Raw genomic sequence first — 25,486 nt, forward strand, 5'->3', positions numbered from 1 at the left:
TTTTTTTTTTTTTTTTTTTTTTTTTTTTTTTTTTTTTTTTTTTTACAGAAATGGGAAGCCTGATTCTCAAAATGCATACGGAATTTCAAGGTTCCCAGAATAGATAAAATAATATTGAAAAAGCACAGAGTTGAGGATTCACACTCCTGATTTCAAAACTTACTATAAAAATACAGTTACCAAAAGAGTCTGGTACTGGCATTAGGATAGACAATAATTAATGGAGTCTAGAAATAATTCCACATAACTATAGCCAATTGATTTTTGACAAGGGTATCAAGTTCATTCAATGGAAAGAGAACAGTCTCTTCAACAAGTGTTGGAACACCTGGATTTCCACATGCAAGAGTGGAGTTAGAACCCTCCTCATATCATATTAAAATATCAAAATTAATTCAAATAGATCAACAACCTAAATATAAGAGCTAAAAACATAAAACTCTAGAAGGAAATGTAGAAATAGTTCTCCATGACCTTGGATTTGGGAATGGATTATTCAGTAACAAAAATGGGAACAAAAAATAAATTGGACCTCACCAAAATTTTAAAACTTCTGTGTATCAGAGTACATTATTAACATCCATTGCCAAAGGACATTATCAAAGGCAACCTGCAGAATGGGAGAAAATGTTTGAAAATAATTAATACAACAACTTTAATATCCAGAATATTTAAACAACTCCTAAAACTCAACAAATAAAAGAAAACCCCAGTGGCTCATGCCTGTAATCCCAGCACATTGGGAGGTCAATTCAGTAGGATCACTTGAGCCCAGAAGTTGGAGACCAGCTTGGGCAACATTGCGAGACCCCATCTCAAAATAAAAATTAAGATTAAAAAAAAAATTAGCCAGGTGTGGTGGTGCGCACCTGTAGTTCAACTACTTGGGGCTGAGCCAGCAGGATTGCTTGAGTCCAGGAGTTTGTGGCTCACATAAGCAATGATCACACTACTGCACTCACAGTTGGGCAGCAGAGTGAGACCCTGTCTCGTACACACACAAAAAAAGACACCATTTGAAAAGTGTGCAAATTATGTGAACTGATATTTCTCTAAAGAAAATATACAAATGAACAATAAACACATGCAAAAATGTTCGACATTATTAGTCATTAGTAAAACGCAAATTGAAACTCCAAGATAGCACTTCTCACCTATTAGGATGGCTATTATTAAAAAATAATAATAAATGTTGGCTAAGACGTAGAGAAATTGGAGCCGTTTTACATTGTTGTTGGGGATGTAAAATGGTGCCACGGCTGTGGGGCAGTTTATCTGTTCCTCAAAAGGCTGTGATTATCATATTAGCCATCAATTCCTCTCCTAGGTTTGTACACAGAATAATTGAGAACAAGCACTGAAGCAGATACTTGTATACCAGTATTCATTGCAGCAGTATTCACAATAGCCAAAAGGTGTAAACAACCCAAGTGTCCACCAACAGGTAAATGGAGAAACGAAATGTGGTATGTAACATGCAGTGGAATATTGTTCAATTGTAATAAGGGAATGAATTTTTGAGATATACTACATCAGTGAATCTTGAAAATATTATCCTGAGTAAAATAAACCAGACACCAGACAGATCAATATTGTATGATTCCATTTATACAAAATATCTAGAATGTTGACATAGAAACAAAAAGTAGATTGGAGGTAACTGGGGGATATAGGAAGGAAGGGATGGAAATTTATGTCTTAATGGTTATAGTTACAGTTTGTGATAATGAAAAACTTTTAGAAAGAGACAGTGGGAGTTTATGTACAACATTTGAATTTAATTAATACCACTGAATTGTACACCTAAAGATGGGTAAAAGGGCCAGTTTTGTATGTAGCACAATTTTTAATATTTATTTATTTATTTATTGAGATGGAGTATCACTCTGTCACCCAGGATGGAGTGCAGTGTCATGATCTCTGCTTAGTGTAACCTGTGCCTCGCAAATTCACGTGATTCTTCACCCTCAGCCTTCCAAGTAGCTGGGACTACAGGCATGCACCACTAAAAAATACAAAATTTTTTTAGTAGAGATGGATTTTCGCTGTGTAGGCCAGGCTGATCTCAAACTCCTGACTTCAGGTCATCCATTCGCCTTGGTATATGTAGTTTTTAAATTGCCGTTTTTCTATTGTCTTAGCATCATAAAACTGTATAAAAATACCTTTTAATATTAATAATATTTAATACTTTTTAATAATAGATTACATATACTCTTAAATTTCTATTGATTTTTCAACTGCAATCTACTCTCCTATGTTGCTTCTTCCACCAAGTTAAACAGTCAAAATTCTTTATCCTACCTCTACATTTATTTGATATATTGCATGTGCTAAATGGTATGGTATTCATTGATTAGTCATTTATTTAAATAATTCACTCCTTGAAATTTCAACAAATTCAGGCCTTGCCTTCAGTGGAATTTATAGGCTTATGATTAAAAAAATGGATTATTCTATAAACCGATCTATTTTTTTGAAAAATATGACATAAAGTTACTGCTTAATTTTGTCTAATGCATTAATCTATATTAGGTCTCAAAGTTGACAACTTTGTTACATGTCAGAAATTAATGTCAGAGACATTAATTTTCTTGCTGTCACCTCATAAGCAATCTCTGATTTGTTACCATGCTGCATGTCCATTGCAATGCTGTTCCCCTTACTTTTACATGACTCTGATTTGCTATGCATTCCACCACTGGTCACACTTTTGAGTTTCTGAGCTTGACTTGATATCACATGTTTGTTGCAAACTTTTCGCAGCTGGGACATGTGATATCAAATCAAACTTTGCAAAAGTGAATTCTTGTTAATACATAAAGAATAGATAGAAGAATTTCAAGTGCCATTTTTCTTATATCAAAAATTTAAAAGTACAAATTACTGTCAAAAATGGAGATATTGATTGGGAGTGGAGACAAGTCAGCAAATCTCTATTTATTATGTACATATAAAATGTAATTGTACTTTAATAAAAATGTGTTATGGCAGTTTCATATTTCTGTAATTATGGAAATTAAAAGGTTATACTATTGACATAACTAGGATTGCTATAGTGATCCTAAATTTAGCATAAACCTATGCTAAGGATGAATGAATAGCTAGTAATCATAACTGTTTTTTGCATAGCCTCAAAATTTAAAAACTAGAAATAAATTGCAATATGTTTGAGAACAATTGCAGTTGTTATGTAAAATTTTCAGATATATCTGTTTTCAGGGTTCTTCAGAAGTTAGATTCCTCAGCTTTGCAGATGCTATTTTATGGGAATGGCTAGTTAAGTAAATTAGTATGCCATTTGCATGATGAGACAGAGAATGAATGAATGACAAGCTAGACAACATCTACTTTGCCATTCATTCTCTTCCTAAGTTCTCTGAAGAATGAATATTTTTAGATTTTTTGGAAAAATTTACTCTCATCCTTTGACTTGATTTGTTATATTTTAATGTCAAAACATGTTCTATAAACAGAATCAGGCCTTCACTATGTTGACTTTGGAATAAGCATGTTATATGGCCTTTTGCAAATTTTTACAGTTGAAAAGTAGAGATATAATTGTGTAATCACCTGGAGAAGAAACGCAATTATTACTTTGCATCATAAGATGCCAATTCTTATGATTTCTTTTTTTAAATGGCCTTTTCTTGAAATAGTGTATTTTCTCCTCAGTAATTGTAGGGTAGGAGGAAGTATTATCAAATGTACGTAACTGTACAATGGTATAAAAGCTGCAATTACAAATTGAACTTACTTTTAATGGCAATTTTATCAAGTACTTTTGTTGATCTGAAAACTTGTCCTAAAAAATCTTACTAGTAGCCCACATAGTTATTAACCATCTCCTGTGGTGGTCTGTTCTCTGCAAGAAGGGTCAGTCATTTCTTTTTATGACAGATTTGGAATAAATCTTTGGAGAAATATTGATGGTGTTAAGACCATGCTTTTTAAAGAAATATCAAAGTTACATGAAAATCATTTTTCCACAATCAACTGAAACATATGTGATTTTCTTAAATGTGTTAAATTTGCTAGCTGGCCTAATATTACATTCTTAGGAGGTATGTGGTCTAATGGTAAAAAATTGTTTTTGACAAGACGTTTACTATTCTCTGCGTTTGCTATATGTCTTTGTGCAGTTGCTTCCATTTCCATACATTTAAGTTGGAGATATCTGTCCTGATTATTGTGAACATTAAATGAAATTTTATGTGTGTAGATAAATTATACTAACAATATATAAATATATGTATTGTAATTAATATTATATCTCTTCTATAAATCACAAAATGGCTTATAAACATAAGGAAGCATGATTACTGTTAAAGTCACTTAAAAGAATATTCTGAGATGCGTATTGGTTCAAATTTTAAGTTATTTCATATGCGTATAGGGACATAGAAAGGAAACAAAGAAAAGGTCTGTAGTTGTGAGCTTCAGAGACCTTTGAATTGCTTCATTTCTTGAAATTGGTTAAGTATATACTTTCCCCTGAAAGAATGTAATACTGCATTGCTACAACTAGAAAACCCTTAAATGTCCTTCAGTGGAGCTTCTGCTGACACATTACCTTAAATACTGGTAAATGAGACTTTGCTTATATAATTATAGAAATAAATTTGGTAACCTAAGAAATGAATGTAAATCATCTATTTATAAAGACAATATGAAAAATGCTTATCATATATAGACTATTATGGGTGATTTTTATTAAATAAATGGTAACATAGCCTGTTGAAAGGATACTCTATGTTTTAGTTTTAAAAATTAATATGCCTATATAGAATTTTAAATCTTTTAAGAGGAAAACATTAAAGTAATATTTTATCTATTTACACTGACCCGGAACTTGGAAATAAAGAGAAATGAAACAAAACATGATTTCATAAAGGCCACATATTCCCTATGGTTGTAACTAGGAACACTACGAACCTACTCGTGTTTTTCTTTTGTTTTTGTTTGTTTTTTTTTTTTTTTTTTTTTTTTGAGACAGAGTCTCGCTCTGTGCCCAGACTGGAGTGCAGTGGCGCCATCTCAGCTCACTGCAAGCTCCGCCTGCCGGGTTCACGCCATTCTCCTGCCTCAGCCTCCCCAGTAGCTGGGACTACAAGCGCCCGCCACCACGCCTGGCTAATTTTCTCTATTTTAGTAGAGACGGGGTTTCACTGTGTTAGCCAGGATGGTCACGATCTCCTGATCTCGTGATCCGCCCACCTGGGCCTCCCAAAGTGTTGGGATTACAGGCGTGAGCCACCCTTCCCAGCCCGGAACCTACTTGTTGATAGTTTATATAATTTTAACAGTCTTCTTTAACTGTGTATTACTGGGTTGCTGAGGACTAGAAACAGCAAATTATAAGAGAAGAGCCTTTTGTAATCAGATATTTTAGCAAACAGCAAGAATAAGTGGCAAAAAGGAAAAACATGAAAACGGAAAGGATACCACTCACAAAGCACTGTTTGTATAAGAGTAAATAGGCATACATACCTACAAATAGCAAAGAAATTTAAATATATTTGAAAATACATATTGCAAGATATTTCTTGATATGATAGAAATTAAATGTTTACTTGAATGAAATAAATCCATGTTCATCAAAATATTAGCTATCCAAAATTAGTAATTTCTCTGCATAAGTAGCAGTTATCTCTATAAATTATCTGTATATCAAGTTGTTTTAAATATCAGCGTTTACCTATTGGAGTTAATTGATATTTACATTTTCTTAAGTTCTTTTGGAGGCCAAAATTATTGCTGTAGATTGTCACAGAAGTGTTAATAAATTTTCTACTACATTTTAGTATTATTGTTTTATTTGTGATGTTTCAGTGTTACTCATCCAACCAAATGACTTACTGTACACTGACATTAATATTTCCTAAATAATTATGTCTGTATTATTTCATAAGATACTGAGTTGTATTTCCAGTAGGAATATAAGCTGATGCATTTTCTTTTATATGAAGAGAATGTTCATTAATTTTCATTATAGATGGCAATTGGAACTATGTGGATCAAATCATTTGCATATATTCATTATTCTAGAATAGTGTTACTGTGGTTTGAATAATGTCTCAGGTATCTAAACAGTTTTTAATAGCATTTTAGACCACAATAAAAAATATTTATTTTTCTCCCTAACAATATTATTTTAGGTAGAGTTCATTTTCAGAGTTTATCTATTTTTTCTACCTTAGGAAAAAGAAAAAAAAAATGTCAAATTATCCGTTATTTCTCCTAGTATCTTTCTCAAAACACTTTCACCAAGTGCCCTTTTTTAATGATAAATTACAACTTATTATAGTTTTTAAATCATTTTCCAAAATATACCTCCTTTTTGTGTTCATTGGATGATCTTATAAACCAAGAGACTTACTGGCTTTATAGATATTTTGTAGATTAAAAAGGCCTTAGAAATCAGTCACATATATGTTTCAAAATACAGAGGAGAAATTTTAGACTCAGTAAGTTGTTAATTTAAAAAAAAACAAAATACTTGTTGAGTATCTGTAGTGTGCCAGGCACTGTTCTAGGCACTGGAGATACAGTAATAAACATGACAAAGTCCCTTTCATACTGTTGTTTTTGTCTCTGCTGAGCCTGTCATTGTCTCCCAATGTTTTTCATAACTGTTATTTTCTTTTAGTATTCTCTGTGTTTTATTTCTCTTATGTATAGTGTCTGTCCACATGAACTAGAATATGAGCTCCATGAAGGCAGGGTTTGTTTGTTTGTTTTTCCTGTTTGGTCATTGCTGTATCTTCAGCTTCTAATATGATACTTACTTAGTAGGGACTGAATACATTTTTATCAAATGAATTAATGAACTGAGTAAAAACCATGGGCCAGGAGCATGTGGCATTCTGAAAGCCAAGTGAAGTGTTTTTAGAACAGAATGGTCACCTACTGACAGCATAAAATGCTGCTGAAGTGGAAAACAACATGAAGACTTGAAGATTAGATTTATCCAGGTACAGCCGTGATGAATGCTTTCAGTAGAGTTGTAGAATCTACTAAATTCAAGGGGGAAAAAAAAGCCATATTGGAGTATATTCAAGATTGGGTGATGAGGAAGTAGAAAGAGAGTATCTATAAAACTCATTCATGGAATTTTGAGGGATAAGGGAATTGAGCAGCAACTAGAAGAGGCATATATAAAATAGTACAATGAATTTCTTTATACCCTTCATCTATATCAACAGTATCAAGATTTGTCATGCCTAAAAACTTTACTTCTTTTTTGTTGTTGCAGAAATATTTTGATGCAAGTTCAGTCACATTTTACCTGTACGTATTTCAGTATTCATCTCAGAAAAGAAAAAAAATGACACTTTCTGTAAACTGATGCCATAATCTCACATGTTAAAGTTAACAGTAATTATGTGATACTAATACTCTGTCCTTGTCATTGCCTCAATTTTGTTTCAAGTGAAAATTGTTTAATTTTGGACCCAACCAAATTCTGATTTACATTAAGTCATAGTACATTTTAAGTCTTGTTTTGTCCAGAGAGTAATCTCTTCTTTATTGACGAAGCTGCATCAGTTGTATTGTAAACTGTTTTTGTGTCTTTGCTTTGTTATGGTATCATTTAGTTTTCTGTTTTCAGTATTAATCTGTAGTGCTGTTTGACTGGATTTAGGTTCAACTACTTTTGAGTACATCATAATTGGTTCTGTGTGCTTTTTATTACATCACATCAAGAAGCATATAATGTTTGGGTTTCATACTCCTCATGCTAATGTTGATCATTGAAGTCGGTTGGTAATACCTGATGTTTTTATTGATAATTTTATATTAACCTTTCATCTAATGATTTTATCCATTTATGATCTTTACCAAACTTAATTTTGTCATTAGCTTTGCAAAAGAGTAATTTTCTAACTCTGTCAATGTCTTTAAAAATTGTAGAAAGTACAACATATTTCCTGCTGATGGGAATAATTCAATAGAAAAAAATTATGATGTAAGAAATAACTCTAACTGGAGAAGCAGTGGACTTGGTAGCCAAGGAGGTACAGGGCCCAGTGCACAAGTGATGGATCACCTTAGGTAGAAACAGGAACTGTGTAACTGACTTACCCAAACTTATAGTATAGCACAGAATATATTTTATTAAATTTCTATGAAAACTTTGTTATTAAAACTGATAGATGTATGTGATTTTAGAAACCTGTGCGTTTTTAACGTTTGATATTGTATGTTAAATCAAAACTTAAAGTCATTGTAAATGTCAATACCTGTATTTGGCATTGCCCTTTCTTATTACACTTTTTGTGATTTCTTTCTTAAAAGTGCAGTTTTAAATTAATGATCTCTTAGGCCGGGCACAGTGGCTCACACCTGTAATCCTAGCACTTTGGGAGGCTGAGGTGGGCAGATCACTTGAGCTCAAGAGAGAAGCCTATGCCACATGTCGAAACCCCATCTCTACAAAAAATCCAAAAAATTAGCCAGGCATGCTGGTGCGTTCCTGTAATCCCAGCTGCTTGGAGGGCTGAGGCGTGAGGATCACTCTTGAGCCCAGGTGGTCGAGGCTGCAGTAAGCCAAGATCGCACCACTGCACTCCAGCCTGAGTGACAAAGTGAGACTCTGTCTCAAAAACATTAATTAATTAATCAATTAATTAATTAATGGTATCTTATGTACCTCTATCTTATACAAAATATAGGCATGTACTTTTATGTAACTGGTTTTCACCTCTTGTTGCTAGTCTCTTTCAAAGAGAAATAAATGCTACTGTTAAATAAAATGATAAACAACAAGAAGTTTAGTTTAGACACTAATTGAGCCTGAAAGCCTTTAAAATGACAAAAACAGCAACTTTTATGATTTATAGGCTCATTTTTTTTAAACAAATTTTGGTGATACACCTGACAGTCTCCCTTTTTTGTGACTTTCTCCTAAAAATTACAGTTTTGTGTTTTCTGAGTGAAAAGGCCATACGTTCAGTAGAAGAATATGATAGCATCTCTTCTGAGGATTGTAGCATTTCTGAGTGGGCAGATATAGAATGTCTTTTTTTCTTTCTTTTTTTTATGTTAATAGTTCTAATGCAAATTATGTAATTTAATTTTCAAACAATATGTACTGCAATTGTGAACCCATGAACTACTTTCTAGTGTCCCACAGATGCTAATATGTGAAATTTAGCTTTAGACAATCATAATTCTTTATGGCTCAGTAATTTCCACTCACTATCTGTTAGTCTATACAATCTGAAAAGTGTAGGGGCCACTGTGTGCTCTGACATTGTTTGTATTATCAGAATTTTATTGACTGCATAGATTTATAATCTCTTTAGTTATTTAGTGCCATGTTTTGTTTGGTTTTCTTTCTTTTTTTTTTTTTTTTTAATCTCTATTTAAGTTAGACTGTTTTGGCATCCACAAAAGAGCACTCTGTAGTTGTCTCCAAAAACAAGAATGTAATCTGATCTCTGTTTCATATTGTCTGCTGACCTGGATAAGCACACTTTGTATTAGCTACATTGATCAGTTCCTTTCTAGTCATTTATTGGACACTTTATACATTGCCTTGTAAAGACTCCCTAGAGTATCCCCATAAACTAGATCATTTTATGCAGGAACCACAATATACATCAAGATAGATAAGAATGAGAAAAGCTGATTAAGAGAAACTGTAAAAATTAAACCCACAGACTCATATTATGTTTTTCAGGCTTTATCCACCCTTACAAATGAAAGCCATATATATTTTCTGTTGAAATATTTTGTAAAATCCAGGAGACTTAGATTTTTGTAGATTTGAATTTTCATTGTTTAAAACATGACAATTTTGTTTAGGTATGTCTCTAAATTTTTTTTTTTTTATTTCTGCTTCTAATTCCTGTAATCTAATTCTGTCGTCTAGAAGTATTAATGATATTCTTTTACTATTATTTTAATTTCAAAACTACTAGAAAATTGGTCTTGGTGTCAGAATCTTTAAAACAGTATAAACTCCCTACGACTTTGTAAATATTTGTAGTTTCACAAATTTGCCCTTCAGAATGTATTTTAAAACATTTTACAAAGTACCTTGGAATTTTGAAACAGTAGCACCAAAAGGAAATATGTTAGGTAATTGAAAATATTTCCATTAATTCAAAAAATCTTTTATAAATTTTAAAATCTCATTTTTTTGAACATTTTAACAACTGTTTAGAAAAGAAATACTTATTTCTTAGAAGCAAGTTCATACGTTATGTTGGGACACTGAGAAGATTACAGTGGAATACCAGGCTTCTACAATAAGCCTCAGAATAGTCTGAAAAACTTATTTATTTTTATTGCCTTAATGTATATCTGTAAAGTATAAAATAGGCGATAGGACCTGTGTGTTAGACCCAATTTCACCTTAGTCTTGTCTTGCATCATATATTTACATTTTATTCACAAGATATGAAATAAATACTATTAATATCTTTAACATACTTATGAATTTAAAGTTTCATAAACTATTTAAATTTCATGTTTAGTCCTAATATTTTTTATTAAAATTATATCATCAATAAAGACAGCACTGATTCATTTATCCAACAAATGTTTACAGTGTACCTATGATGTGTCAGAAGCTATTGTAAACTTTGAGGATACTACAGCACAAAACAAAACAAATTTACACTCCACCTAGAGCTTATATTCTAGTGAAAAAGTGAAAAAGTAAATGTAAAATATCAGGTAACGAGTGTTGCTATGATTAAAGGAAGAGCGTGGTAAGTGATGGAACAAATGTACTATCTATGTTGTTACCCCCATTATTTTCAGATTGTAATGTCTTACAATTCTCTGTTTTTTTCCCCGTGAAGAGTAAGCTCTTTGAAAACTGGTTTTATTGATCTCTCCTGGCATGTTACCAGTTTCTAACCCTAAGTTCTTTTTTAAGTACTCAATAAATATTTATTATGTCAATGAATCAGCGATATGTTCACAACTTCTCTGGATCTCTGATTCAGTTGGAATCCAAATGCCCTTTTTGAGACTAAAACAACTAGAAAAGAATTTATAAAAGGAATCATGAGAAGAGACATGTATATATTATGTTTGGTACAATTAAATGTTTTAAATTAGAGTTCTGCATTTTACATCTTTTTGGCATTATGATATCCTTTTTCAGAGTTTTTTAAATGCAAAATATGGAATATTTTCTGAAAACCAATCTTTTATCCACAGGTACTACTGAGCGAGTGTGCTTGATCCAGGGAACAGTTGAAGCACTGAATGCAGTTCATGGATTCATTGCAGAAAAAATTCGAGAAATGCCCCAAAATGTGGCCAAGACAGAACCAGTCAGCATTCTACAACCCCAGACCACCGTTAATCCAGATCGCATCAAACAAGTGAGTGTTTAGTTGAGAAATCAAAGGGAAATATCCACAGCATAGTATAAATTCCTTACAAAAGCAGCCTTAAAGTCTTAGCATAAAACTTTTATTTTAAGCATACATAAAACATACCAAAGTTGTCTTTAGTTATTTAAAGACTATCAAGGTCTCATCCTTAGATTGATCAATTAATTTATTGATCAATTGAATTATTCATTTATTAGTGTTACATTGAGGAACACTATGTGAATCTTAGTGATTGCGCTTTTTAAATTTATAGACACAAACTTAATTTATAGGAATTGAATCTATTTAAAATTATATCACTTTTTAAATAAAGTATAAGTACTGCAATGACACATTCAAAATTTCTAATACCCTATTTTTAGTGATATTTGTAGTTTTCTGGATAGTTATTATGCATAGAGGCTCCTGTTTTGTTAATTTTATTGTCACGTTCTACATTTTTTATCAAAAAAATGTATAGTAAATTTATGTACCTACCATACAGTTGTTTGTTACAAATCAGTTATTGTGTTTTGTGTAACTTATGTAGTATTTAAACATATGTCATAAAAGGCCAGTATTCATTTTTAATGTATGAGATTTTTTGTAAAAAAATTTTACTTGGGAAAAACTCATGTGAGTTTTTAAGATTGAGTAATGGCTGACATGATGTAGGGGGAAAATGACATTATTTCATGTTAAATAAGGTGGATTCTTCCACTGTAAACTCTTTTACATCTATAAATTTATTATGTTCATAATTATTTTTTCTACCTTTGCCCTTTTATAATTAGTATCTTAATTTGTGACTTAATTTTACTATCACAGACTATGACTTCAAAACAAATGTATTACTCTTCATTAATTCACAGAATATTTAATTTACAGAATACTCATGTTCATTGTAATAAATTTGAAATGTAGCTCAAAGTCTTATTAATTTCATGTTTCTGAATTTAAAAAGTATTCTTATACTGAACAGCGTTATGAATCTTACAATTTTAGCAATATATAGATAAATATAATATTGAATAATATAAACATAGAAATTGATAATTAGGTAATATATTTTCAAATTATAGACTAATGTCTAATTTTATACTAATTACTTTTTTTAAAAAAATCCCTTTATGTTTAAATCATGAGTAGGTAGTTGTTATTCTATACAAAAGTGTTCATATTATACTCGTTGTCAATGTCAAATGGTTCAGTTTATACCCTTCATAAGTCTTAAAGGAAGTATCCCTTAATGTATACATGGGAGAATATAAATATTTTAAAGCTGTAAATATCAGTGGATATTTTATTTTTTACAGCCATTTATAGTTGTGTTTATTTTTTTTTTTACTGCCAGTGAATACAAAGAATAGTTTGAAGACTGAATTCTTGAAAGTAATACTGTGACTTTATCCAGAGCTTAAAAGTAGAAGTATAGTTAAAGACTTGGGTTAAAATCACCTGGGGCTAAGAGTTTACAGAATAAGCACTGAAGTATAAGGTCTATTGGCTTTCTGCCTTAATCCAGCCTATAAGTTTCTCCTTTTCTTTTGTAATTTCTTTGAGAAAATTCAAACATTTAGGGATAGAAGCCAATATCTTGATTTTTTTTTCTAAGTAAAACATAAAATTTAGTAGTATGATACCATTGACAATATGTTCAGGATACTGATATGAATTATTATTTTTTATAAGAACAAATATCTCATACCACCAAATAATGGTCTATGAATCATTGTTACAATTCCAATTTTCTATATGGCAGTATGAGATTTGCAGGCTATCATATATCCAGTGCCAGTATAGATTTATGAAGACTAGAATTTTAAAATATTTGCTTTATTTTTATTTGCCTTTTTGGATAATGTTATTTAAATTCAAGATAAGTATAAAAATAATAATGATTTATTGATGTTTGTGTATTTGCATCCATTTGTAAGCCTTGTAGGTATTCACAGAATTAAAAGTATTATTGGTTATTTAATATTTTCATGTAATCAATGATGTATGTGACAGTGTATCATTTAAAAGGATTTATTAAAAAGACAACACTAACTCTAATAGGACATTGTATTTAACACTTACATATTTTCTTTATATTATAAAAGTTGAAATTTTTACTTGAAAATCAAGTAAAGCAGTGAAATGTATTTCCAAAATACTATAAATCAGTCAGACCTTTTGCTGTAAGTTTGAGATTCTCTTGACTTTCTAGGTATCCAGTTTTACCAATGTAGTACTCTTTGCTGGATTATTCTCTAAATAACAAGTATGTAAATTTAAATGACCTTAATTTTACTTCTGAAAAATTACGCTGTTATTCAGTATAAAATAATTATGTCTAAAATCATTTTGCAATAGAATAGATTAAAATATATTTTGTATGTTGCTTATGTATGTTTTAAACTAAGTAAATTGAATGAACCAGGTGTTTTACCCAGTTGAAAACTGCCCTTATTTACTGAGTGGGTTCTCAGACAAGTATAATTTCTTTGGAAAGTAGTGCCTACTGGTCTCTCAGGTCTTTCATATACTAGAATAAGGAAATTTAGCACAACAGCCTTATATATAACTTGATATATTAGATCTTGTGGAATATTTAATTCTTAATTCATATATGTATTTTTTTCTAAAAGCTACATCAGGGAAGAAGTGGTTATGGACATTTAAAGAATTCTCTTGTATTTAAAAAAAATCAAAGTAAGATATCAAAAATATTTCATTTAACCCAAAGAATTTTACTGTTATCATGATAAATTGACAAAAATAGCACTTGTTAATTTGTTTGTTCATTATTCATGGACATGAATAATTATGAATTTACTAAATGCTTTCTTAGTAAGTAGCAAAATATACTAAATTGTAGCCCTTGCTCTTGCAGACCAGTTTGTGAGATAAATACTTAAAATAACTTATAAAAATTAAAATTGTAGGCTGATTGAGGTGGCTCACGCCTGTAATCTCAGCACTTTGGGTGGCCGAGGCGGGCGGATCACGAGGTCAGGAGATCGAGACCATCCTGGCTAACACGGTGAAACCCCGTATCTACTAAAAATACAAAAAATTAACCGGGCGTGGTGGCGGGTGCCTGTAGTCCCAGCTACTCGGGAGGCTGAGGCAGGAGAATGGCTTGAACCCGGGAGGCGGAGCTTGCAGTGAGCCAAGATCGTGCCATTTTACTCCAGCCTGGGCTACAAGAGCAAAGCTCCGTCTCAAAAGAAAAAAAAAAAAAAATTGAAATTGTATTAATATACCAAAACTATAATGTATACAATATGCTATAAAAATTCAGAGGCGTGGCCAGGTGCTGTGGCTCACGCTTGTGATTCCAGCACTTTGGGAGACTGAGGCAGGCAGATCACCTGAGGTCGGAAGTTTGAGACCAACCTGACCAACGTGGAGAAACCCCATCTCTACTGAAAATACAAAATTAGCCGGGTATGGTGGCGCATGCCTGTGGTCCCAGCTGCTGGGGAGGCTGTGGTGAGAGAATCGCTTGAACCCGGTAGGCGGAAGTTGCAGTGATCCGAGATCATGCCATTGCACTCCAGCCTGGGCAACAAGAACGAAGCTCCATCTCTTAAAAAAAAAAAAAAAAAAAAATCAGAGCCATGTGAAAGAAATACAGGCCAGACTGACAGTTATTAGTCTTGTAAATAGACGAAAACTTGACTGGACCTTGAAGAATGTATAGGAATAGCCTAATTAGAGGAGAAGAAAGAAAAACATTTATTTTAGGAAGGTGAAACGATATGAATTTGGGGTGAAGGGTATCATATTTGTTGAATAGTAAGGAGACTGTATTGGCAGAAGTGGGACATTTATGTTGCAGTTGAGAGGGAATTAATGTTAGATAGATAGTATGGAGCCAGATAATGAAAAACCTTTGTTGTCCAGTCAAAGGACATCCTATGGAATACAGATTTGCCAAACATTTTCCTAAAGAGCCCTTTTAATTTATCTGTAAGATTGTGGGGGAATAAAAGGAAGTCACTTATGCAGTTTGTTCTCTCTTGCACTAAAAATCCTGACAGACTCTTAGAGTGCTTGTAGGTACAGCTATTCATAGGAAAAAGAGAACTGTGAATTGACTAGTTTGGGTGCTGGAAGACAGTTCGCTTGTTGGAAAAAAAGGAGGATATTTGTCAGAAATTAAACACTAAAGATGACAGTTACATGTTTAAATATTTTATTCATTTTGGTACAGTACGTATACAAATGATACAGTATACAGATTTATTTAACAACACAAAATAGGGGTTTGGGAAGGTGATTACTTCAGTAATGTTACTTCACTAGTAATAGATTTTGAATTGCAATGGAGATTTGTTCTCTGCTGTTTTCACTTTGCCTATAAATATCATAGGTTCTTGACAGTCTATTACTGCAGACTTGCTTGAAAGCAAGCTCTGTTTATTACAGTGTTTATTAATAATAATATTATCTGGCCCAGCAAAACTATCATTTGTTAACAAGAATTCATCTCATAATTTGTAATAATCTTGTACTTATTTCCAAAAGCCCAGTTATGTCTACATTTAATTAAGTACCTACTGTTAAATTCTTGATTTTTAAAAATACTTTATTCCAAAAGATCCACAGTTTTAAAATTGTTAGTAATTTTTCTGTAATAAGTATTTTCACCCTTCAATGTCTAAAGAATTATTCAACAGCCATACAAGTAATGTAGATAAAATACATATTATGTTTTTCCATTTGAAAGAAAAAATGACGCTAAGAAATGACTCTGTCCTTCACATTCATTATTTGAAAAATGTAGATAAAAAATTTCATAGGAATGTGTACTTTGTTCTAATTAATACATCAATATATAATGTTATGTGAATATTCAATTAATTACATCTTCATGATGTATATCAGAAATTTTACTAAAGGATATTTAACATTAAACCACTAAGCTTTAACTCTGCACAGTAAATTAATGTAAATAATTTGCTTATAAAATGTTAAGGAAACAGGCTAGGAGCAGTTGCTCTTGCCAGTAATCTCAGCACTTTAGGAGGCCAAGGCAGAGGATTGCTTGAAGCCAGGAGTTTGAGACCAGCCTGGGCAACAAAGTGAGACCCTGTCTATATAGCATAATAATAAGAAGAAGAAAATAAAATATTAAGAAAATAAAAAATTTGTACATTTATTGAATGTACAAATGTACATTGAAATATTTCTTAATGGATTTTTGTTTTATAAGAAATCTGTATGGTTTTATCTATATGGTTGAGAACAACTATCACACCTGTTCCATTAATTTAATAATCTTTTACAAGTATTACTTTAGTATATTTACATTTAGCTGTTTATGAGAACACTTTTTCTCCTAGTATAAAAAACGATCAACTGAAATGAAACTTTCCAGAATATTTTGATTGTTATAAATTGAATTTATAAAGCTGGGGTCCTTTTGTGCTTAAAAGTATTTATATGAATAATAGCTGGAAAACTCGTCGCATCTTTATTTCATTACATTTTCATTATTTTAAGAATTTAAAGTAAGAAAATATAGAGACAACTTACTGTAACATTTCAACAGTCTTATAATTTGAAACCCAAACTTGCATAATTTTTACTTGTTTATTAAATATATTAAAATGTAACCTCTTAACAGATTATGTTTACCAACCAAAATTTTAATTATCTTAAGCACATTGATATTATCTAGAAATTTAAAATCATTGATTTTATTCCTGTTGAAAAGAAGCAGCATCACAATTATTAAGGACAATTTAGATGAATGTAAATTGTATTAATTAATAATACATGTCCAATATTTTATATATATGCCAAACAGAAAGGCATTAAAATTGACAAATCATATTAATCTAAGTAATTACAAATTCTGAGTGATTTGATATTAAATTTTAATTTCAATTAAAAGTTTAATTTGCAATTAAACTTTTTCTACATAGTTCTTTGCAATTAAGACCTTGTTGAGAATTTGTATCCAAGACAAGGTGGATGTCGTATGAAACCTATAGTGCTTCAGAATGGTTTTCCATTAGACAGTAATTCTAATGGAAATAGAAGAGCTCAACACCATGAATCATGCTTCTGTAGGTTAATCAACATGAATTCTAAACTATATTGGGAGAAATGATCTCTAGATTTATTTAACACATACTTAGTCACCAGACTCATTATTCATCTGAGATTAGTACAGAACAGATTTTTACATGTATGTTAACTCCTCCCAGGTATCCTCTGTAGTAACAGTTGTAACCAATGGTAGAAAAATAAAACCTTTACTATTCAATTCATAGAACAAATCTTAGCGTGGAGTCCTTAGCACATGTCTTAGCATAGTATTGCATGGAAAACAAAATACTAGGGAATTTTTTTAATTATTGAAAATGAAATCTCTCTTGAGAAAGAGCAAGAATTAATTATAAAAAACAAAAATAGAAAATAAAAGATGTAAAACTTCTTAAAATTTTGAGGATTTACTGATTACTATAGTTCTCCTACCCCTTTTTTTTATATGATTTGGTAAAAATCTTGGTTTGACTCACTATTAGTTGTAGCCTTCCTAGAAGTATTTAGGTTTTAACTTTAGAAGAATCGGAATTATTTGAGGAGTGGACTATATAAAGCATGGTATGATGTTAGAACCAGTAGTATTTTGTTACTGGAGGGCAGTGAATTAACCAGAAGCCTGCTAATTTCTTATTCTTTTTTTTTTTTTTTTACTCTTAATGGCTTTATTGTACCCAAATTACAACTTTTGAAATGTTAAATGCAAAAATATGACTTCAGGTAATTTCATCTGCTTTTCCTGACACTGCTGAACCTTTAAAGTTATGCTTTTGCTCATATCTGAGTAACTTTGACAAATATATATTAATATAATGTAAAACATAATACCCATATACAATTGTATCTTTAATATAAAAACATATCCCATTTCACCTACTTAGAAATATTATCTATTGAGGATATAACATAAGCAATGCTATTTTGCTTAGTGAACATATGACACTTAAAAACATTCTTAACATCTTACACTTTTAAGGTTTTTCTGTTAGACATAAGAACTTTTTAAAATATCTTAATGAATTGTTCAACATGTGTAGATGACCTTCTATAACATTATGTATATAGTAAGTATATATGTTTAGAAGTGAACAATAAATATGATTCCTAACATTTTTGTGTTTATTTTTAACACAGCTGATGATGCTATATTATACTCTTCCTCTATATTAAATTTACTCTTTAGGATAAATGATAAAAATATTATGATAATTTGTTAGAATGCTATTAGTTACCTGTTTATTAATATGAGGTTAATGTTTACATTTTCAGACGGGCCTTAAATTTATTAAAAATTAATATTTTAGAAGATAATGTGATATTAAGAACTCAGAACTTCACATTTAATTGCTTTTAAGTATGGATCCCTAAATTCATGTGGAATCAACTTGTTGGTGATGTTCAACATATTAAGTAGGTGGATAATTTTATGCCAAAGTAAACTTCATTTCACCACTTCTTCAAATCTCTGACTGTATTCATTGATAGGAAAGTGACTCTTTTGGTTTTATTCATTGAACTTCTTGAATTTTTTTTTTTTTTTTTTTTTTTTTTTTTTTACATCTCTTTTCCCCCAAGAAAACAAGAGGGAAAGAAATGAAACTACTATTCATGAATATGATCAGGATACTTTTAGTACTCATGTGAATTTTTATCAGTCACCATCATGATTTCAAGTCATGAATTTATTTTTACATGCTTATGCATGCATGTTTACATGCATTAGTTACTTAATTGATGTTAAAATCCATTAAATTCAAATGAATAGGAGAAAAATTTGTTCATAGGATTTTGTTCTCGTTATATTACATTTTATTTTATTTTGTTTTATTTAAATAATCAGTTTAAGGCTTATAAAGGTTGATTTGCTCCTGAACTGCTTTGTTTCCCAGACATTGCCATCTTCCCCAACTACCACCAAGTCCTCTCCATCTGATCCCATGACCACCTCCAGAGCTAATCAGGTACAGTATCATCCTGTCATCTACACCATACTTTTCACGGGTGATTGCCTGCAAACTGGAGAAAAAGATAATGGTGGGTTAAGGATTTATTCGTTCATTCACATATATGCACCATAATCAGATTCCAAATAACCTAAGAAAGAAAAATCAATTATTTCTAAAATTTTATATGCATTTCTAATTTTAGATTACAAATACTATATTCAGATATTAAACTACTATAATTTTTTATTATTTTTCCTAAAATTGTGACTACATAATGGAGCTCTGAAGGCTATTTATTGAATTGGTATTTTTAATTTCCCTTATTGTATCTTCCTAGAATTTTTCATATGTAAGTTAAGGATATCATATATGTAAAAAATAAATGTATAAATTGAGCAAAGGTATATCTTTAAAAGTGAACGCAATTTTATTTGCTTTTTATTTGAGACATGCCTTATTATGTAAACAACTTGCACCTATTGATGAAAAGCATTTCTAGCAATCTAAAAGAAACTGAAAATTGGTATTTGTGGTAATTTTAATGTTTAACAACTCAGGAGAAAATTCTAAGCATTTTCATTGCTCGACTGACAAACTTTGCAAGTAGAATATATTTTATTAGTTTGATTTATGGTTGTTTTGGTACTATTTGTAGGTCATTCTTCAAAAATGTGGTTATTTTTAACAAATATAAGAAGATTATCTAAAATATTTGTGTAATTCAGAGTCATACTGTACTTTAATTTGACAAATGTTGAATAATATAATTATTAAAATTATTAAACACTTTTATTTTGTCTGAGTTGAGCTTCATTTAGGTGAGAAATGTTATTTTCTTTAATATTTTTGCTTTTTTAATAATAAAAGGCTTTATGGGATTATTTAAATATTAAATAAAAGCTTATCTGATTAATATATTTTTCATATAGTTGACTAACAAATTATTAACTTTGAGCTATATTTGCTAAATATATTAAATGTGGTTTTTGCGTATTATCTAATATAAGACTATCAGAACTATTTTGCTGATTTGTTGATCCTAATACTTTTGCAACCTGAAGGAAGATTTAAATATAATAACTGGAAGCAAAACTAATATTTAGGATTATATTTTATACTACAGGTTTGATTTTCATTTTATGCAATAGCGTTCCCTTCAAACAAAAGTATTTTATAATGCAAACATTTTTAGGTCCAATAAATTGGTTAGTAAAGTACACATCTCCCGTGGTAAAAACCAACACTTCTCTTTGAAGGAAATGGTACTACATAAAGTGACAATCAAGCTTGTATTACAAATGCATGAAGTTTAAAAGTATACTTACATTTTTACTCTATATACCTTATCTTTTACTGAGTTTTAATTGTATGGTATGAAAACCTTTTATGAAAACAACTGATTTTGTGTTTTTAATATTTCTTTTGTACTTTATCATTCTGTCTTTTCCAAATGTAAACATGACAAACACAACCACAATAAAAATAAAACGAACGATTTTTCTCAAGGTAAAAAACCCTGGATCTAGAAGAGAAAATCTCCTTAATAGTTTTGCCTTTGAAGCTAAATTTGTATTTTCTTTCATTTAGTCTTATAAGAGCATGTGAATCTTTATAAAATGGTTTCGTAAAAGGCTAATCATATATTTAAGTTTACTAATATTGTATTTTTACCCTCTAGATAAAGTGCTTGCCAAATCTAAGTTTTGCTATTTTGAAATAAGTCATTTGTAATTTTATATTCTGTCCACTATACTCTGTTATATTGTTACTTATACTCTGTTTTCTTCTGTTCTTGTACAAAGAAGCATAATATCTCCTGGATATCATGAAGCAAGATATAAGAGAAAGAACAAAACAAAATCTGTAATTCATTGAAAGAATTGTAATCATCAATCTTTCATATTATTAATAGTTTGTAATTATTTTTTCCCCAACAGTATTTTCCAGTAGATTCTAATCATGTGGTAGGGCAGAAGGAAATGTGTTTTTTGTTGTTCATTTGTTTCTTGTCAACAGTCCCAATTAATATAGCTTTGCTATACTAACATATCTGAAAGTGTATAAACAAGATAAGAAAATAGGTTCTAATATGATCATCTTAAGCTATTTGTAATACAAAGAACTAATAGATTGTCAATATTCAGAAAACCAAAAATAAAAAACACAGAAAACTATTCAAGGAGTAAGTTTGATCTGCATTTCCAATATTTAAAAATACTTTTTATTCTTTTAAAAATGATGACATGTTTCAGTACATACCGAATTTTACTTTATTAACCTTGAGACCCCTTAACACGTTTCCATAGGTCAGACTGACATACTCTGACTACAGTGTTGTCCTATAATAATTTCCTCCTTAAAACTGAAAGACTGTTATATGAGAAGTCATAAAATGATGGCATGGTGGCTCACACCTGTAATTTCAACACTTGAAAGGCCGAGGCAGGAGAATCACTTGAGGCCAGGAGTTTTAGACCATCCTGGGCAACATAGCCAAGACCCTGTCTCTAAAAATGTATGCATTTTGAAAATTAACTGGTCACAGTGGCACTTGCCTATAATCCTAGCTACCTGGAGGCTGAGGCAGAAGGAGTGCTTGAGCCCAGGAGTTCAAGGCTGCAGTGAGCCATGATCATGCCACTGCTCTCCAGTCTTGTGTGTTAACTTAATTCTCAGTTTTCACATCAGTGAAATTCAAATAATATCGCCTCATAGGGTTGTCATAAGAAGTGAAGAACAGTTACCTCTTCTTAGAACAGTGTCTTGAATGTAACAAGCATCATATAAATGTTAGGTTATGTTTAATTTCTTATCTGTCAAGTGAAAAAGATTATTGTTTAACATAGTAAATAATAAAGCAAATGGCTTATTAAAGCTTTAGAGTTTTGCCTTTGGAAAGATTCTAGTATTAGTATTGGCTGTTTTTTCAAGTCTAAAATAATTCTGTAATTAAAACCTGTCTGCTTTAAACTACTTTACAATTATTTTCTAGAAAGAGTTCTCAGTTACTTGTTGCCTAAAAGTACATAAAATTGCTCTTCTTCCCCTACTGAAGAAGAAAAGTTGTAAGAACAAACAATTTTACAACTTGTTCTGTACACGTTTTGTATATTGTAAGGTACAAGTTTGATATTTTTCTACATATGGAATTTTAAATACAAAGCAGATATAAAGATATAGTAAATAGATCAAATTCTTTAAAACAACGTGTTTAAACTTTCAAATAAAACTTAAACAGAATCAGTAGTGTTCAATCAGTTCTAAGTTATTAATACTAAGTTACTCAGTCACTCCAGTAAGATTCAACAAAATGGTTTTGTTAATCAGTGGTACCAAAAATTAAATTTTGGTTTTAATCTTACTCCTTCTTGTTAGATCTCCTGGGATTTTTCTGAAATTTCATGAAAAGAATAAAAGAATGATTTCAGAAATATGTGTTTATAAACATTTGTTTATTTACTGATAAGTTTGAAATTATAGGCATTTATCAAAATGTGTAAAACACATGAAAATAGGTAGCTCATATATAGTACCCTTACTGTGGCTGCAGAAAAATAAAAATAAAAATAATTGGTCTCACTTTAAATTCATGACCACAAGTCACAACTAGATTCTTAATTCTGTCATTCATAAGCTCATTGACTTTCTTATTCTCTAGATGACTATTTCACAAGTTCTCCTCTCTTTTCAATACTGTAGTAATTTTCTATTGCTGTAAAACAAATTACCACAAACTTAGTGGCTTAAGCAGCACACATTTATATTCTTATAATTTCTGTAGGTCAAGAGCCCAGGCATGACTTAAGCCAGGCAGGCTGAGCCCTTTGCTTGTGACCTCACAGAGCTGCAATCAGTGTCAGCTGGGCTGCATTCTCTTCTATAGGTTTGACTAATATGCTTCCCTGTTCATCCAGGTTGTTGGCAGTGTTCAGTTTTTGTGAGGTTTTTTTTTTTTTTAACCTGTTTTACTGAGGGCCACAACTTATAACTGGCTGTTGGCTACAGGCAATTCTCAGATTCTAGAGGCCACCCACAGTTGCCTGCCACATGACCCTCTCCACAGGGCCTTCAAAACTTGGCTGTTTGCTTCATGCAAGGCCATTAGGAGAATCTCTGTCCATTGTATGCCAGCAAAAATGGAGTCTTATATATTGAACCAAATCACAGAAGTAACTTTCTTACCTCCTTTACCCTACAACATAATTTAATCATGCTAATGACATTGCATCATTTTTTCCATATTCTTATAGTGAGAAGTAAAGCATGTGTCCTACTCACACTCAAGGGGAGAAGATAGTACAGGTTGTAACGCCAGTGGGTAGAGATCATGGAAGTTTTCCCGGAATTGTCCCTACCACAACCCCCACAATGTTTCTTGTTTTTTATACTCTCCCAGCTAATGACTTTACTTGCTTTCCTACTTCACTGAGAAAACTGAAGCAGTCAAAAGTGAACTTCCACAAACTCATACCAACAACTACTTAATGAAGCAGCATTTATACCCACATAGTCTGCCTTCTCATCAGTTACTATAGGTAGATTTTCCCTGCTCTTGTCTAAAACCATTCATTTCAGTTGTCCATTAAACATTCTTCCTTTACTCAAGAACTTTCCTTCATCAATTCTACCTTCTCTCTCCTTTTTCTGTCAAGTTTTTGCTCTCTACAGAATCATCCCCATCAGTGTGCAACTGTTTTTTCTGTCATCTTAGAAAGCCAAACAAAACTTTCTTTATGTCACTTCCCCCACCAGCTAATGCCCTGTTTCTTCTACTCCTTTGTAGTAAAACTTACGAAAGTGTTACCTCTACTCTATTTCCCAGTGTTGGTATTCCCATTCTTAAATCCACTTCGGTCAAATTTTTGCCTCCCCCATTCCACCAAAACTCTTTGCCAAGGACATCAATGATGAGCACTTTGCTAATTCCAGTAGTCTGTTCTTAGTCTACATATTACTTTACCTACCAACAATATTTTTTAAAATTTATCTCTTCCACCTCCTTGGTATACTTTCTTTACTTGGCTTCCAGGATACTACACACTTTTGGTTTTCCTCCTGCATGGTTCCACTTTGCTTCTTCTCAGAATCCTTTGCTAGTTTATTCTCTTATTTCTATATACTTGATGAAGTGCTCCAAGTCTCAATACTTGGGAATTCTTCTGAGTCTTAATTCTTTGTCTTTCTCTATTACCTTGGCTTTTATATGCTGACATCTGCAAAATTTATGTCTCTGTTGTGGGACAAATGTACTGTTACCTTAGTCCATTTTGTGCTGATGTAAGAGAATACCTGTGATGGTAATTTATAAAGAACAGAACATTTTTTCTCACAGCTCTGAAGGCTGGGAAGTCCAAGATCAAGGCACTGGCATCTGATGAGGGCTTTCTTGCTGTGTCTTGAAATTGCAGAAGACAGAAGTACAAAAAGGGGATGAACACTGTGTTCCTACATGGCTGAAGAGCAGAAGAGAGAAAACTCACTCCTGAAAGCTCATTTTGTAGTGTTATTAATCAAGTCCTCATGACTTAAACACCTCCCAAAAGGCCCCACCTCCCAAAACTGTTGCATTGAGGATTAAGTTTCCAACACATGAATTTTGGAATGGACAAAAACATTCAAACCATAGCAACCATGAACTAAAGAAGCTTAATCTTTATTATTCCTCACATGTGCAGACTTATTACCTAATTTTATGTTCAGAATTTTAAATTTTGTTTTCCCAAAGATGTATATGCTTCAGGCCCCACAGAACTTGTGATCACCAGATCTCAAAGTGAAACTCCAGACTATGTCCAGTTCCCCACTGAGTCTTTCCACTTACATACCTAATTGACATCTTAAATGCAGTAAGTCAAAAAACTACCCCTAACCTGTTCCTTTAAAAATAAGTCAGCTTTTTATTTCTTTACTGCCACCTGAAATAGTTTACCATTTCACTGGATAAAAGTCAACATCTCCAAAATGACCTTAGTTAACTTATAAGAAAAGTCCTTTGCCACACTATCTCTATTTCCTGCCACTCGCCTCCTCACTTATGTTGCCCCAACCACGTTGACATTTGTTGTCCCTTGCAGACATCAGGCATAACCTCACCTCAGTATTTTTCTCTTGCTTTTCTCTGCATGAAATTTTCTTATCATAGAGATCTGCTTGGCTAAC

General features: G+C 31.5%; 1 protein-coding gene across 12 annotated transcripts in view; it reads left to right on the plus strand.

The window, feature by feature from the left end:
• Positions 1–25,486, plus strand: part of NOVA1 (NOVA alternative splicing regulator 1) — a 152,124-nt gene that overhangs the window by 103,590 nt on the left and 23,048 nt on the right. For 7 of the 12 annotated variants that reach the window (XM_031935717.1, XM_023227372.3, XM_031935714.1 and 4 more), the window contains 2 exons: positions 11,179–11,345; positions 19,271–19,342. In XM_031935717.1, coding sequence (XP_031791577.1) covers positions 11,265–11,345; positions 19,271–19,342 — 153 coding nt within the window. In that variant the 5' untranslated portion in view covers positions 11,179–11,264. Of the gene's footprint in view, positions 1–11,178; positions 11,346–19,270; positions 19,343–21,129; positions 21,502–25,486 lie in introns of those variants that run through there. The other 5 variants (XM_031935721.1, XM_023227373.3, XM_031935716.1 and 2 more) reach the window with 2 other exon arrangements.

The sequence above is a fragment of the Piliocolobus tephrosceles genome, chromosome 6, assembly GCF_002776525.5.
Source record: "Piliocolobus tephrosceles isolate RC106 chromosome 6, ASM277652v3, whole genome shotgun sequence".
NCBI classification, from domain to species: domain Eukaryota; kingdom Metazoa; phylum Chordata; class Mammalia; order Primates; family Cercopithecidae; genus Piliocolobus; species Piliocolobus tephrosceles.